General features: G+C 37.3%; 1 protein-coding gene across 3 annotated transcripts in view; it reads left to right on the top strand.

Moving 5' to 3' along the window:
• Positions 1-12,338, top strand: part of kansl3 (KAT8 regulatory NSL complex subunit 3) — a 147,619-nt gene that overhangs the window by 52,974 nt on the left and 82,307 nt on the right. For all 3 annotated transcript variants that reach the window (XM_039769603.1, XM_039769602.1, XM_039769604.1), the window contains exons 8-10: positions 5,256-5,357; positions 9,366-9,437; positions 9,595-9,669. In XM_039769603.1, coding sequence (XP_039625537.1) covers positions 5,256-5,357; positions 9,366-9,437; positions 9,595-9,669 — 249 coding nt within the window. The remainder of the gene's footprint in view (positions 1-5,255; positions 5,358-9,365; positions 9,438-9,594; positions 9,670-12,338) is intronic.

Genomic DNA, 12,338 nt, shown 5'->3' with positions numbered 1-12,338 from the left:
AATAATTGTGTTCCCGAGGAAGTAATTTCCTACTCCAATATGTGATAGGGTGCTCTTCTCCATCAAAAATCTGTGACAGGACTGCGCCTACACCAAACGCACTTGTGTCTGTTTGTAAAACAAAATCCTTTGAGAAATTGGGGTCCGCAGAACTGGATTAAGAAGACAAAGCAGTTTTCAAATCACAGAAGGAATGTTCACAAATTTCTGTCCATAAAGTAGGACGGTTTCTCCTGCCTCTAGTAAGTACTGTAAGAGGAACAGCCCTATTTGCAAAGCTAGGGATGAGCCTTCTGTAGTAACCAGCAAGCCCCAGAAAAGTGCGTACCTGTTTCTGTGTTTTTGGTCGCGGGTAAGCAAGCATCTCTTCCACTTTCCTTAACTGGGGCTGAAGTAAACCCTTGCCCATAGAATAATCTAAGTAATGAGTCTGAGACATACCCAGTTTACATTTCGTAGGGTTAGCAGTCAAGCCAGCCTGTCTCAATCTTTTCAAGGACAGCTTGAAGACGCTCTAAATGCATTTGCCAATCATTGCTAAAAATCCCGACATCATCAAGGTACGCTCGGGAATATTCAGAATGAGGACGCAGGATCTGATCCATCATACGCTGGAAAGTTAGAGGTGCCCCATGAAGACCAAATGGGAGTCTTGTAAATTAATGAAGTCCATCAGGAGTTACGAATGCTGTTTTCTCACAACTGCTAGCCTCTAGAGGCACCTGCCAATAACCTTTCGTGAGATCTAGCGTGGAGATATAGCTCGCCTGACCCAGTTTTTCCAACAGCTCGTCAACACGGGGGTTCGGATAAGCATCAAATTTAGAGACCTTATTCAAGCATCTGAAATCGATACAGAACCGAACCGTCTTGCTTTGGGACTAATACGACCGAGCTGCACCAGTCACTTTTACGAATTACACTGAATGCCAGCATCTTCTTTACTTCTTCACGCACAATATTTCGTCGTGCTTCCAGAATCTGAAACGGCCGCATCTCTAGGCGAACATTGGGTTCAGTAGTGATTTTATGTTCTGCAAGGTTAGTCTTGCCTGGCAAGTCGGAAAAGACATAAGTGTTCTATTCGATCAAAGATGACAGTTCTGTCTTCTGTGAGTCAGTCAAATCGTTACCAATGGCAACATCGGTCTGAGAAACAACAGCCAAGGAAGTGTAAAACCCCCTGTCGGTCGTGCCATTCCTTCAAGAGATTAATGTGTAAAATCTGGAATGGTTTGCGCCGGCCTGGTATTCTAACTTTGTAATTTACCGAACCCATACGCTCCTCAATAATGGTGGGGCCCTGCCATTTGGCTAGGAATCTGTGCGGGTTAGACGGAACCTGTACTAAAACACGATCACCAGGTTTGAATTCACGAAGCTTACTGCATCTGTCGTAAAGATGCTTCTGAGTTTCCTGCTCTCATTGTTGATGTTCCACAGCAATAGAAGAAAGCATAGAAATTCTGTCTTGCAACGAAATTGCCCAATCTGCAAAGCTTGGTCCTTGGGCTGTTGTTTCATTTCCTATCCATTCCTCTCGTACAACATCCAGGATGCCTCGCGGCCGCCTGCCAAATAACCACTCGAACGGACTCAAGCCAGTGGATGCCTGCGGTGACTCTCGCACCGCGTATATAACAAAAAGCAGGACAGAGTCCCACGTTGTGGGATCATTATGAGCGACTCGCCTTATCATCTGTTTTAAAGTCTTGTTAAATTATTCAGTCACACCATTCATCTGTGGATGGTAAACCGTGGTACTCAATTTCTTAATTGCAAAGTTGTCACACAATTGTTTCATCATGCGAGAAGTAAAAGGTGTACCCTGATCAGTTAAAATTTCTCTAGGGATGTCAATATGAGTAAAAATATCACACAGAGCTTTGGCTACAGTGGAGGAGTTGGCCTTTTTCAAAGCAATCACCTCTGGGTATCATAGTCAACCAACACCAGCAAATATTGGTAACCATTTTTAGTCTTAGGCAAAGGGCCTTCAATATCTAATCCCACACGCTGAAAGGGAACTACTAAAATAGGCATAGGACAAAGGGGAGCCCGAGGAGGTTTATAAGTGTAGACGATCTGGCAGTCAGGACAAGAAGTACAGAATCGTTCAACATCTCTTCCCATGTTCAGCCAATAAAATCGTTTGGATAACTGCTCTCTGGTCTTATCAGCACCCAGGTGCCCTCCCAAGATGTGAGAGTGGGCCAGATGTAAAAGAGTTTCCCTATGTACTTCAGGTACAACTAGTTGCTCCATTACATGATAAAGATAACAGTTCCGTCGGGAGCAGAGAATGTCAGAGAGAGAGAGAGAGAATGAGAATAACAGTTCTGTTGGGAGAGGCAAACAATCAATTCCAAATCTGACAGGCGCTGTACAAGGCTTTTAAGTAAGCGGAGTACCGCGGCAGAGGCTTATCACGCGTTATAGCATAAGTAAGAAGGGTAAGGAGCAATGTGAAGGTAGACTGTGTTTCAGGGGTTTTCCCAGGGGACGTCTGTGTCCTCTGAGTGTGTGATCAGCCCTCCGGCTTGCGAGAGAGATTACAAACTCCAAAGTGAACGTTTACAATTAACTGATTTTGCATAGAAATTTCAATTTGACGCAATTTATTTTTCAAATTAAAGAGCTGCAATATTTATTATCCTACACATTGTAAACACTGCATGCCTAGTTTGTGAAGTTTCACGTTTTTCTTATTTTCTCACTTTAACATCCACCAATTACAGACTAGGGAGTGAATATGTTGAATGGGCAACAATGAGTACATGCACACTTCCTATGGGTAAGTTCAGCGAGGAATGGACAGCAAGTCATATAATTAATTTTTTGTATTTTTGCTGGTTTCTTTAGATAATAGTATAATGTATATACTTTTTAGACTAAAACATTTTTAAATTACATTTTTTTAATGTTTGCACACTAACAATATATGACCAATTTTATGTATATAAATAAACCCTCATTGCAACATCTGCCCCATCTTATTTATTATTAAACATATACTCACATTAATAACTAGGCATGTGCGATATACATAATTTACGATTATATCTTAATTGCTGTTTTAACGATGTACGAGATTAAATTATCGAGTATGTAACCCACTTTGCAAAAAAAAGAAACACAGAGTTCATTCATTAATGCAACAGTATAGACCACTGCGCATGCAATAAAAGCGAGTTGTTTAGGCATGCACGTCCAGCAAGTCGCAAGTTAGCGTCACTCCCTGCCCCAAAATGAGTGAACAAATGGCGCCAGATGATAAAACCGCCTTGCCATTTACGTCGTCGAGAGTTATTTGCCAGACGTGGTTCATTCTCACTCGCATGGCAGTGGTTTGGTTTTGAAAAGACTGATGCTGAAAAGATGGCAATCTGCAAACTATGTAGTAAATCGGTTGCCGTTAAAGACAGCTCGACAACTAACTTGTTTCACCACTTGCAAACTAACCACCGCACAGAATATGAAGAATACGAAAAGCTTAAGGAGTCAACTGTCCAGCACAAGTCTAAAGTAACCAAGGTACAAGCACAAAACGCACTCAGCAAACTTTAGCGGATTCATTCTGCAAAAAAGTGCCTTACGACAAGAAAAGCAACAGATGGCATGACATAATAAATGCCGTCACCAGTTACATCGCAAAAGATATGGTGCCAATTCAAGTGGTTGAGAGAGATGGTTTTAAACAACTTTTGAATACTTTAGACCCAAGGTACACACTGCCTGGCTGAAAATATTTCAGTCAAACAGCTCTGCCTAAGTTGTATGATTCGTGTTGCCAAACACTGACGTATAAACTGCAAAAGGTTTCACATTTTGCCACAACGGATTTATGGTCAAGCCGAACATCTGAGCCATACCTCTCCCTGACAGTGCATTTCATTGACGAAAACTGGCAACTGCAAAGCTTCTGTTTGCAAACATCCTACTTCCCACAAGATCACACTGGTGACATCATTGCGCAAAGTCTGAAAGATGCGCTGGCATCATTGTCACTGCAAGAAGACCGCATGGTTTGCATGACAACAGACAGTGGGGCTAACGTTGTGAGTGCACTACGGATTAATAACTGGAAGAGGCTACCTTGTTTTGGGCATAGGCTTCATATTGCGATTGGCGAGTAATTTGGGGTTCCTCTATAAAAAGCAGTTTAGGTTAAATTGACCTGATAAGTAAAGCTATAGATGACAAAAATATAATTCAATATAATTTCAAATAACACATTACATTATCTTGGAATTATCGTTATCGTCAAAGTGCCAGAAAATATCGAGATTTTTTTTTCCAATATCGCACACCCCTATTAATAACAGCCAATAACAATTAAATAATTTCAGTCCAAGATGAAAAAAGTTATTGTGAAGTTTTGAAAAAAAATTAATATGATGTGAGGAGCAGAAAGTGAGCAACCACCAGATCTAGTAGTGAATGTTAGTAACACCTTTAAAGTGAAACAGCTTTCTCCCTCACTCATGCCATCACTACTAATGACAAAACACAGCCTTTTTCTGTCCACTCTTGCTGTTTCAAAGTGCCACTTTTTGTAAGGGATAGGAAACCCTACTTCTTTTTCTTCCTGCATATTATATGTACCATGGCATGGTAGATTGAATTGTCCTTCAACCCTGTAGGCTTAATTGAAAAGTTGTAGGATTATTTAATGTACAGACCCCCTGAGGACACCAAAATACACTTATGCTCAGGACCCTTATTTAAATTGCCATTTGAATATAACCTGCATACATCCTGTATACTTTAAATCATCTCTAAATTACTTAAAAATCTTCATATAAATCAAGCCAGTATCATACATTGTTTCCCATATTCTGGTAACTTGTTTAAGTTAAAGGCTTTCTTTTTTGTTTTTCTCTTGAATTTTGTTGTTTTCTTCCTGCAATAATTCTGTGGAAATTATAGTTTCTTTTCTGTAGTAAAGCTTTTCAAGTAAAGCTAGAAATAGAAAATAATAATTATTTGAATTCTTAAGTATCATAGTGGTAAAAAAAAATTACAGTTAGATGATTTTTTTCCCCCAAATTGTATGGCCTTAATGAAAAACTTTATAATATTCATTTATATTCTTTAAAAAGAATTAATCTAAAATTCAAAATAAATGTAACTTTAAACTCCCTTTTATACTGCAATGTAACATAAGGTATTGCTCAGTTAATTGTAGTTTGGCTGCAGTGTTTTATGGGCCATTGCTAATAATATTCCTTAACGTCTTGCATTTTCTGTTTTAGGTAATTCCCATATCTACACACCTTGTAAATGGTGGCATCAATGTGGGAGTGACTCAGTGCCTGGAGCACATGATTGGAACTGTCAGGGGTAAAGTTCTAGAGGTACTGCAACACTAAACGTGGATGTTTACATTAGGCAATGCTGAATGTAATAAAGTTAATAGCTTTTAAACAGTAACAGAAAATGTAACAATTAAGCTACCGTGTTATCCAGATGCTTTTGCATCAGTTACTGTACTCCAGTTTAATGTAAGCATGATATGACCCATTTATTGTTTTTAATACTTGTCAAAGACTGTGCACCGGTGATCTCTTTCAACATACTGTGGACTATACTACATGTTTTTACAAATGTAGAATGGTGATTTTTATGAGGAGATGCTTTGGATATTTTGAGGTATTCACTGCAAAAAATGAAATCTAAGCAAGTGAAAGTATTTGTAGCATGACATTAAATCATTATTCTTTATTGCAAGAATTATTGACTTATTAAAAATGTGTATTTATGATTTTTTAGCTTACTTTACAAAATCTTACCAAGTAAATTTACTTTACCCAATTGGCAGATATTTTGCTAAATAAACCAAATCATCTATCATTGAAAGGTTTTTTTTGGCTACATTTTGTGTATGTCTGTTTTTGTAGTCTTTTTGGCAAGGAGTACTGTGTGATTTGCTTTCGTAGTGCCTTGAATGGGAAGGAAAGCATTTGAATAATTTCTTAGTTTAGTGATGCATGCTATTTTGAAAGTTTAAAAAAAACGAATAGGGATATGGTGACTTATTTTATTAATTTATACTTCGTGTAAAAAAACCATTAAGTTGTTTATAAAAAGTGCTATTGTTATTAAAATATCATTTATATATTAATAATAAGGATATATCTTTAAATGCATTTTTCCATTTCCAAGTTAAAGTAACATTTAGGTTTTGTCCCTATATCTCTAGCATGGCAATTGGGGAAGTGAGCTAAGTGTATATACACTATTGGTCAAAAGTTTTAGAACATCTCAGTTTTTCCAGTTTTTCTTCAAATTTAATCAGTTGAAATGCAATGAATGACCTAAAATGGTTAACAGGTAAGCAGTAACCTACCAGAGGTTTAAATTTAAAGTTTAGGTTAGCAAAAGCTGAAAAAGGAAATATTAGAATACTATATTACATATGGGCCCTTTTCAGGGAACAACTAATGGGTTACAACCTACAGATGTTCTACAACAATTAAAGTAAACTGAGCCTTGAACCTTCTGTCTTTACACTAGAATTCCCAGAGCCTATGAAAAAAACTTGTAGATCCAGCCCACCTTAAATCCCCAGGAACACTCAATAAAACTGAATAAAAAAAATCAGTTGATGATGAGATACGAAGAAAGTAGATTCACCAGCATTTGTGTGTCAGCTTTTATCCCTCCAGATCAGAGAATGTCCAGTTCCATTGCCTCAAAACACCACTCACATCTACAGGTACTCCCAGTTTCAAATAAAAACTAACAGCGTTAGCTCCTCTTGGTATGTATCGTGACTGAGAGAATAAAAGTGAAAAAAAAAAGATAACTTTCACAAGTCCTACAAATGCACACCATCTGTTACAGACGCAAACCAAATTTATGTGTTTACTGTATATTATTAACAATAAAGCAGCTTACTGAAAACGGAAAATATAGGAGGCAGTCAGGATCGAACCTGGGACTCTTGATTACAAGTCAGTAAATCATACTGCTATGCCACGGAAGCTGTTGTCTTATCCTTGAACCTTTTGTGAAAGTGTTTATTTGATCTTTGGACTGCAGGCTTCACACATTATCTATATGTATAATTCACTAAGGCAAGACAACCATGGAATGCACGCCGGAAGAGGCGTGGATTCACTAAGCTGCCGACAAGTGAGACACCTATGGCGCATGCAGGAAAGAGCCACGCCCACCAACTCCAAGACCATTGGATACGACGACAACTCGCAGGGCCACGCCCACCAACTCGGATGCGACGACACAGAAAAAATGGCGTTATTTATATTCGTCTGTCGTAGAGGCCACATGCAGTGCAGGTCAGGTTAATGTCATGTGCATTGACTGTTCATAGAGGCATGTTTCTCGCGGAGGTGAATCGCCATATGCAGCGTGTGAAACGGTTTGCGAGGGGTATCCCATGGGATCCTTAAAACAATCCTTTACAACTGAGGTTGAAGCACAATGAAGTAAGCAGTCTTTAAAAAACAACTTTTCGGTTATGATGCATGACCGCGTGCACCATAGCAAACTGTTTTACACGCTACATACAGCTATTCGCTTCCGCGACAAACATGCGTCTTCTTAGATGCTCCTGCAGAAACACGGAAGACGTTTTCCTGTCCACCAACGCTCCTGTTTCACCGGCCGGCGTCTACCCTCGCTCTCTAGGCATTCATACTGTCTGCCCATTTGCCTGGACGCAAAAACTCACCGACCACCCAGTTAGTCCCTTTCGTCTGCGGTAAGAGTCCACATGCACGTCTGAGCCACGCGCCGTTTGTTATGCCGCGGGTTCACTATTGTGTTGTATTTTGCTCTCTCCAGAGTTCCATCTTTTCATTCAGTTACTGTTGTATTCTCACACCAACTTAGATGCTCCTGCACTTTGTTCACACCCCCCTCCCACCTCGCTACTACTGTGATCTGGTGTCTTGGTGGATTATATATAGAAAGGCAGGCAAAATTCCGCACAGAGCAATGAAAAGTTCCATCTTTTCATTCTCATTCTGTTGTATCCTCAAACCCTCCCTTTTTAGACAACTGTATCTTTCCAGAAGTGTTCAACCATCAATAAATAATTATGCGGAGTTTATGCCGTGGGTTCACTATTGTGTTGTATTTTGCTCTCTCTCCAGAGTTCCATCTTTTCATTCGCTTACTGTTGTATTCTCACACCAACCCGTTTTAGACAACCGTGTCTTTCCAGAAGTGTTTAGCATTCAATAAATAGTTTTGCTTGACATTGCGTGTGTCGACCCGGCGTGGGTAAGCCGTTGAACCCCATTCGGGCTGCAAACTGTCCCACTAAGTGTGACTTCTACGCTCCTACTGGTTGCGTCCCAACGTTGTGCACGTTCTGCAGCTGTGGGGGGATGGAATAGTAGGCTGCTTGCTGCTTGTCTTTATCGGCACATTTATAGGACAAAAGACACTGACGGAGAGGTGCAAACGGATTTATGGTGGCCTGGATCTACAAGTTTTTTCGTAGGCTCTGGTAATTCTAGTGTTAAAGGAGAGTTGGCACACACTGGGTTACTTCTCCCTCTGAATTACTATTTGAACAAAATTCCAGTGATAACCATAAGATGACGGTAATTAACAAATGAAATGAGACAGAACATTATTACCCCTAGAAGGTGTAGGCCTTTAATTTACAGAAAATGCAAAAATAATCAAAGTGCCTGTGAGTCCATTGGATACTGCGAGAAACTCAGATAGGATAAGATCTGGAAGACCCAAAGTCACAACCCAATCAGAAGACACATTTCTGAGGGTCACCAGCTTGAGTGATTGGTGTCTCATAGCACAGCAGCTTCAAGCATAGCTTAACAGTGGTCGCAAAAAAGGAATTCTCCGTTTCTACTGTGAAAAGGAGACTTTGTGCCGAAGGTTTGACAGAGTGTGGCAGTAAGAAAGACATTCCTTGAATTACCTGCTGTGGATTACTGCATACTTCACAATTCTAAAACTTTTGACTGTTAGTGTAGATGTAAAACAAGAGTAATTTCTAGCTCCCATTTCCTTATAGGATAATAGCAAAGTAATTTTTAAATTTAATAATAAAATATTGAATCACTTCCAGTGTAAACATTCTACCGATATGATCAAAATCTGTCCCATCATTTCAGGTGAAGCTGCTGAGTACCATGTCCAGCAACTTCCAGTACATTTTACATCATTTTGTGATAGAATATTAAATTATTAAATAGATGTGAAACAAAATTTGCAATATTGCCTAAGCCTCTAAAATTTAAAAACAATAATATTCAAAGGCATCTTTATATTGTTTGGAGTCAAACATTTGTTTTTTGAATTGCATGTGTTCCTGTCCTTCTTGTAACTTCTAAATATAAATCACCTCTTTTTTTTTTTTTTTTAAGGTACATGCCCACTTTCCACATAAACCTGTTATCTTAGTTGGCTGGAATGTTGGTGCTCTCATTGCCTGTCATGTAAGTAAGCTTATTTATTTTTCTTTCACTTTCATACTTGCTTGGATTTTGACATGGCTAGGGTGGTGTTTTTTTTTTTTTTTTTTTTTCTGTTTTGTCTTTCCTGTTGTCAAATATGGAAAGCTTGAAAATTGTACATTTATTTTTGCCTTTACAGGTATCAGTAATTGAATATGTGACAGCTGTGGTTTGCTTGGGGTTTCCCTTGTTTACAGTTGATGGTCCTAGGGGGGTAAGACTTTGTTAAATTTTTTTTTAAAGCTTAGGTGCAGCTGTAAGGAAAAGAAGTAGTGATAGATATATAACAGTTGAAATAGTTTTTAAATTACTAATTACTATTAGCTAAAGGTATTGCACATTATACAATGAAAGCAGAAATGCTTAAAATCTGTGCAGCAGCATAGTCTATAATGGTGATATGAAGATGTATTTTACCACAATGATATAATTGCCAAGCATAAAAAATACACTTATTTACATCTCTAAAAATTGTTCCACAAGTTTCTTTTGGAAATAGTGAATATAGGTGGAATTAAATAATAATTTTACATGAAGTGGATCTGCAGTATTTGGAAAAACAACTTAACAAATCTACATGTTGAAACTGATATATTAAGTACATTTTCTAATTTGAGACAGCCCCTGTGGTTTTTGGTTTGCATTAGTCGTTACTGCTCATGACACCAGGAGTTGATGCATAAATTATTGAAAAATGAATGTATCAATCTTAAAGTTTGCATGCTTGAGAAAATCTGGTATAAATATAGTGAAGATTATAAGGGTTAAGTTAGTGGATTCTATTTGTATAACTGTGTGACTAATCATGTGGCAGAAAATGGGCATGATTTTTAGAAAGATTTGCTTAAAATTAAAACTGTATGTAAACCTTTATGGGTCTTTTATATAGCTATTCTCCAACCACTCTTACAATATGTTTACTTTCACTGATATAATTTTTTTATGGCTTTGGCATCTAACTTTCATAAAAACTGAGTTTGAATTTACAGTCACATCTGAAATGTTCGGCAGAAGTACACTTCAGTTCATTGGATTGTATTGAGCTCTGAGTAATGCTTGGTGCTTTTAAAATGCCATTTGAAGTGCCCCAGATTTGTTACTCTGAAAAATTAAATGTTTTTGATTTACTTAAAATACTTTATTAGCCCTCATTTTGAGTCTGAGCTTTGAAACATTCTAAACTTCTTCAAGAGCAAGGATTTAATGTTACAGGTTAATTTAAACCTTATTAACCACAGTTGTTTCCACACAGGTGGTGTAAATCAACAAATCATGTGACTTACTGAGTTATTTTTCTTGTGGCTTTTCTTTATGTGTAGATTATTTTTTCTTTTTGACATTTTCATTATATTTGGCATAATCTGCACTGTCTGTCTAGATTACCTAGAAAAATTTTGATATAAGCAGAAAACAAAGTTGGGAGCTTACTATATTGTCATGACACTTGAATACACTAGAAAACTCTGCTAAAAGGCTACATTCTGTGTTTTACTATGGCAAACCCAGCCAGTTTGACTTCATTCTAATTATACTTACAAAAACTGTTTTTCTTGCATTCAAAAATGTTAGTTTAAATTTCTTCTGGACCATCATTTTTTTAGTGTTTTATTTATTTCAAATAGTTAATTAAATGCATGTAAAATGTAAATTGTGTACCCACTTTAAACAGCTAAAATTTTAGTTTATTTTTTTAACAAAAATTTTTATATTTTGAAGACTTATGCAGTAGTACTATTATAATATTTCTCACCACTATAAACTAGAATACCAGCAGAGGGCAAGCTTTCCATGTAGTTTTTATATTTTCCAAGGCAAAATATTTTGTATTCCCATTCACTGTGTTTTAACCAAAAAAATAAAACCAGGCTTGAGAAAAATACTAAAAATTAAAATATTTTTGTATTGATTTTTTTCTGTATTTTCCAACACACTTTTTTTTTTTGGTTCAAGGTTCACAGTTGGTAAGATATGGAATTTTTTAATCTTACAGATATGTAAAATTAGTGCATAGCAGAAATTAATACACTTTGAGAAGCTCAAGAACCAGTTTGCGAAAAGTGTTAGTAGTTAATAAGGACTGAATTATCAGTGAACTGAAAAAGCTTAAGTTAGGAGATAACCGTGTCTATCACTTTTAGGATACTAAATTATGGTTCCTCTGCCTTAATTTAATTAAATTACAGACAGAAATTCACCCCCACATGTAAAGAATGAAACAACAAGTGAAATTGTAGGAGCCACAATCTGAAAAATATTTGCCTTGGACTATGAGCGTAAGGCAAGAGTCAGAGTATTGCCCGTCTTTTAAATTTATCCGGTGCAGCGCAAGAACAAAATTAGACATCAGGATGTTTTCTGGTCTGTAGTTAACTTGTTAGTATAATTTTTTGTTGATGATTTACAGTACATACCCCAAAATTCACGGGGGTTACATTCCTAGAACACCTGCAAATTGTGAAAAACCGCACATTTTGGATGTGGTTAAAAAAAATGCCTATTTTCATAGTTTAAACCCTGAATATGCCCCCAAAACACTTTAATTTAATTTTAAACTCAGGTTAATACATTACCTAAAAATAAAGAATCTAAAGGTAAACCTGTAGACTGTACTGCTATGTCTCCCACAGTGCTAGAATATAAAATACAGATCTTACCACTATATGTACAGTAATTCATGCAAACGCATTTTCATTGCCAGAATCCTTAGATGGTGCAGCTTGTTTCGGTGGCATCTTGGGGCTTTAACCCTTAAAGTGCCACATACTTGGGGTTAATACATCCCTGGATGGCAAATACTTTTTTGCTGCACTTTAAATAAATGTCACAATTAACAAAGAAAAAGTGAAATTTTAATAAAACACTTTTTTCATGCAAAGAGCATCA

This window comes from Polypterus senegalus, chromosome 11 (assembly GCF_016835505.1).
Source record: "Polypterus senegalus isolate Bchr_013 chromosome 11, ASM1683550v1, whole genome shotgun sequence".
NCBI lineage: Eukaryota > Metazoa > Chordata > Cladistia > Polypteriformes > Polypteridae > Polypterus > Polypterus senegalus.
Note: the sequence above shows the minus strand (reverse complement) of the source record. Positions and strands in the feature narration are given on the sequence as shown.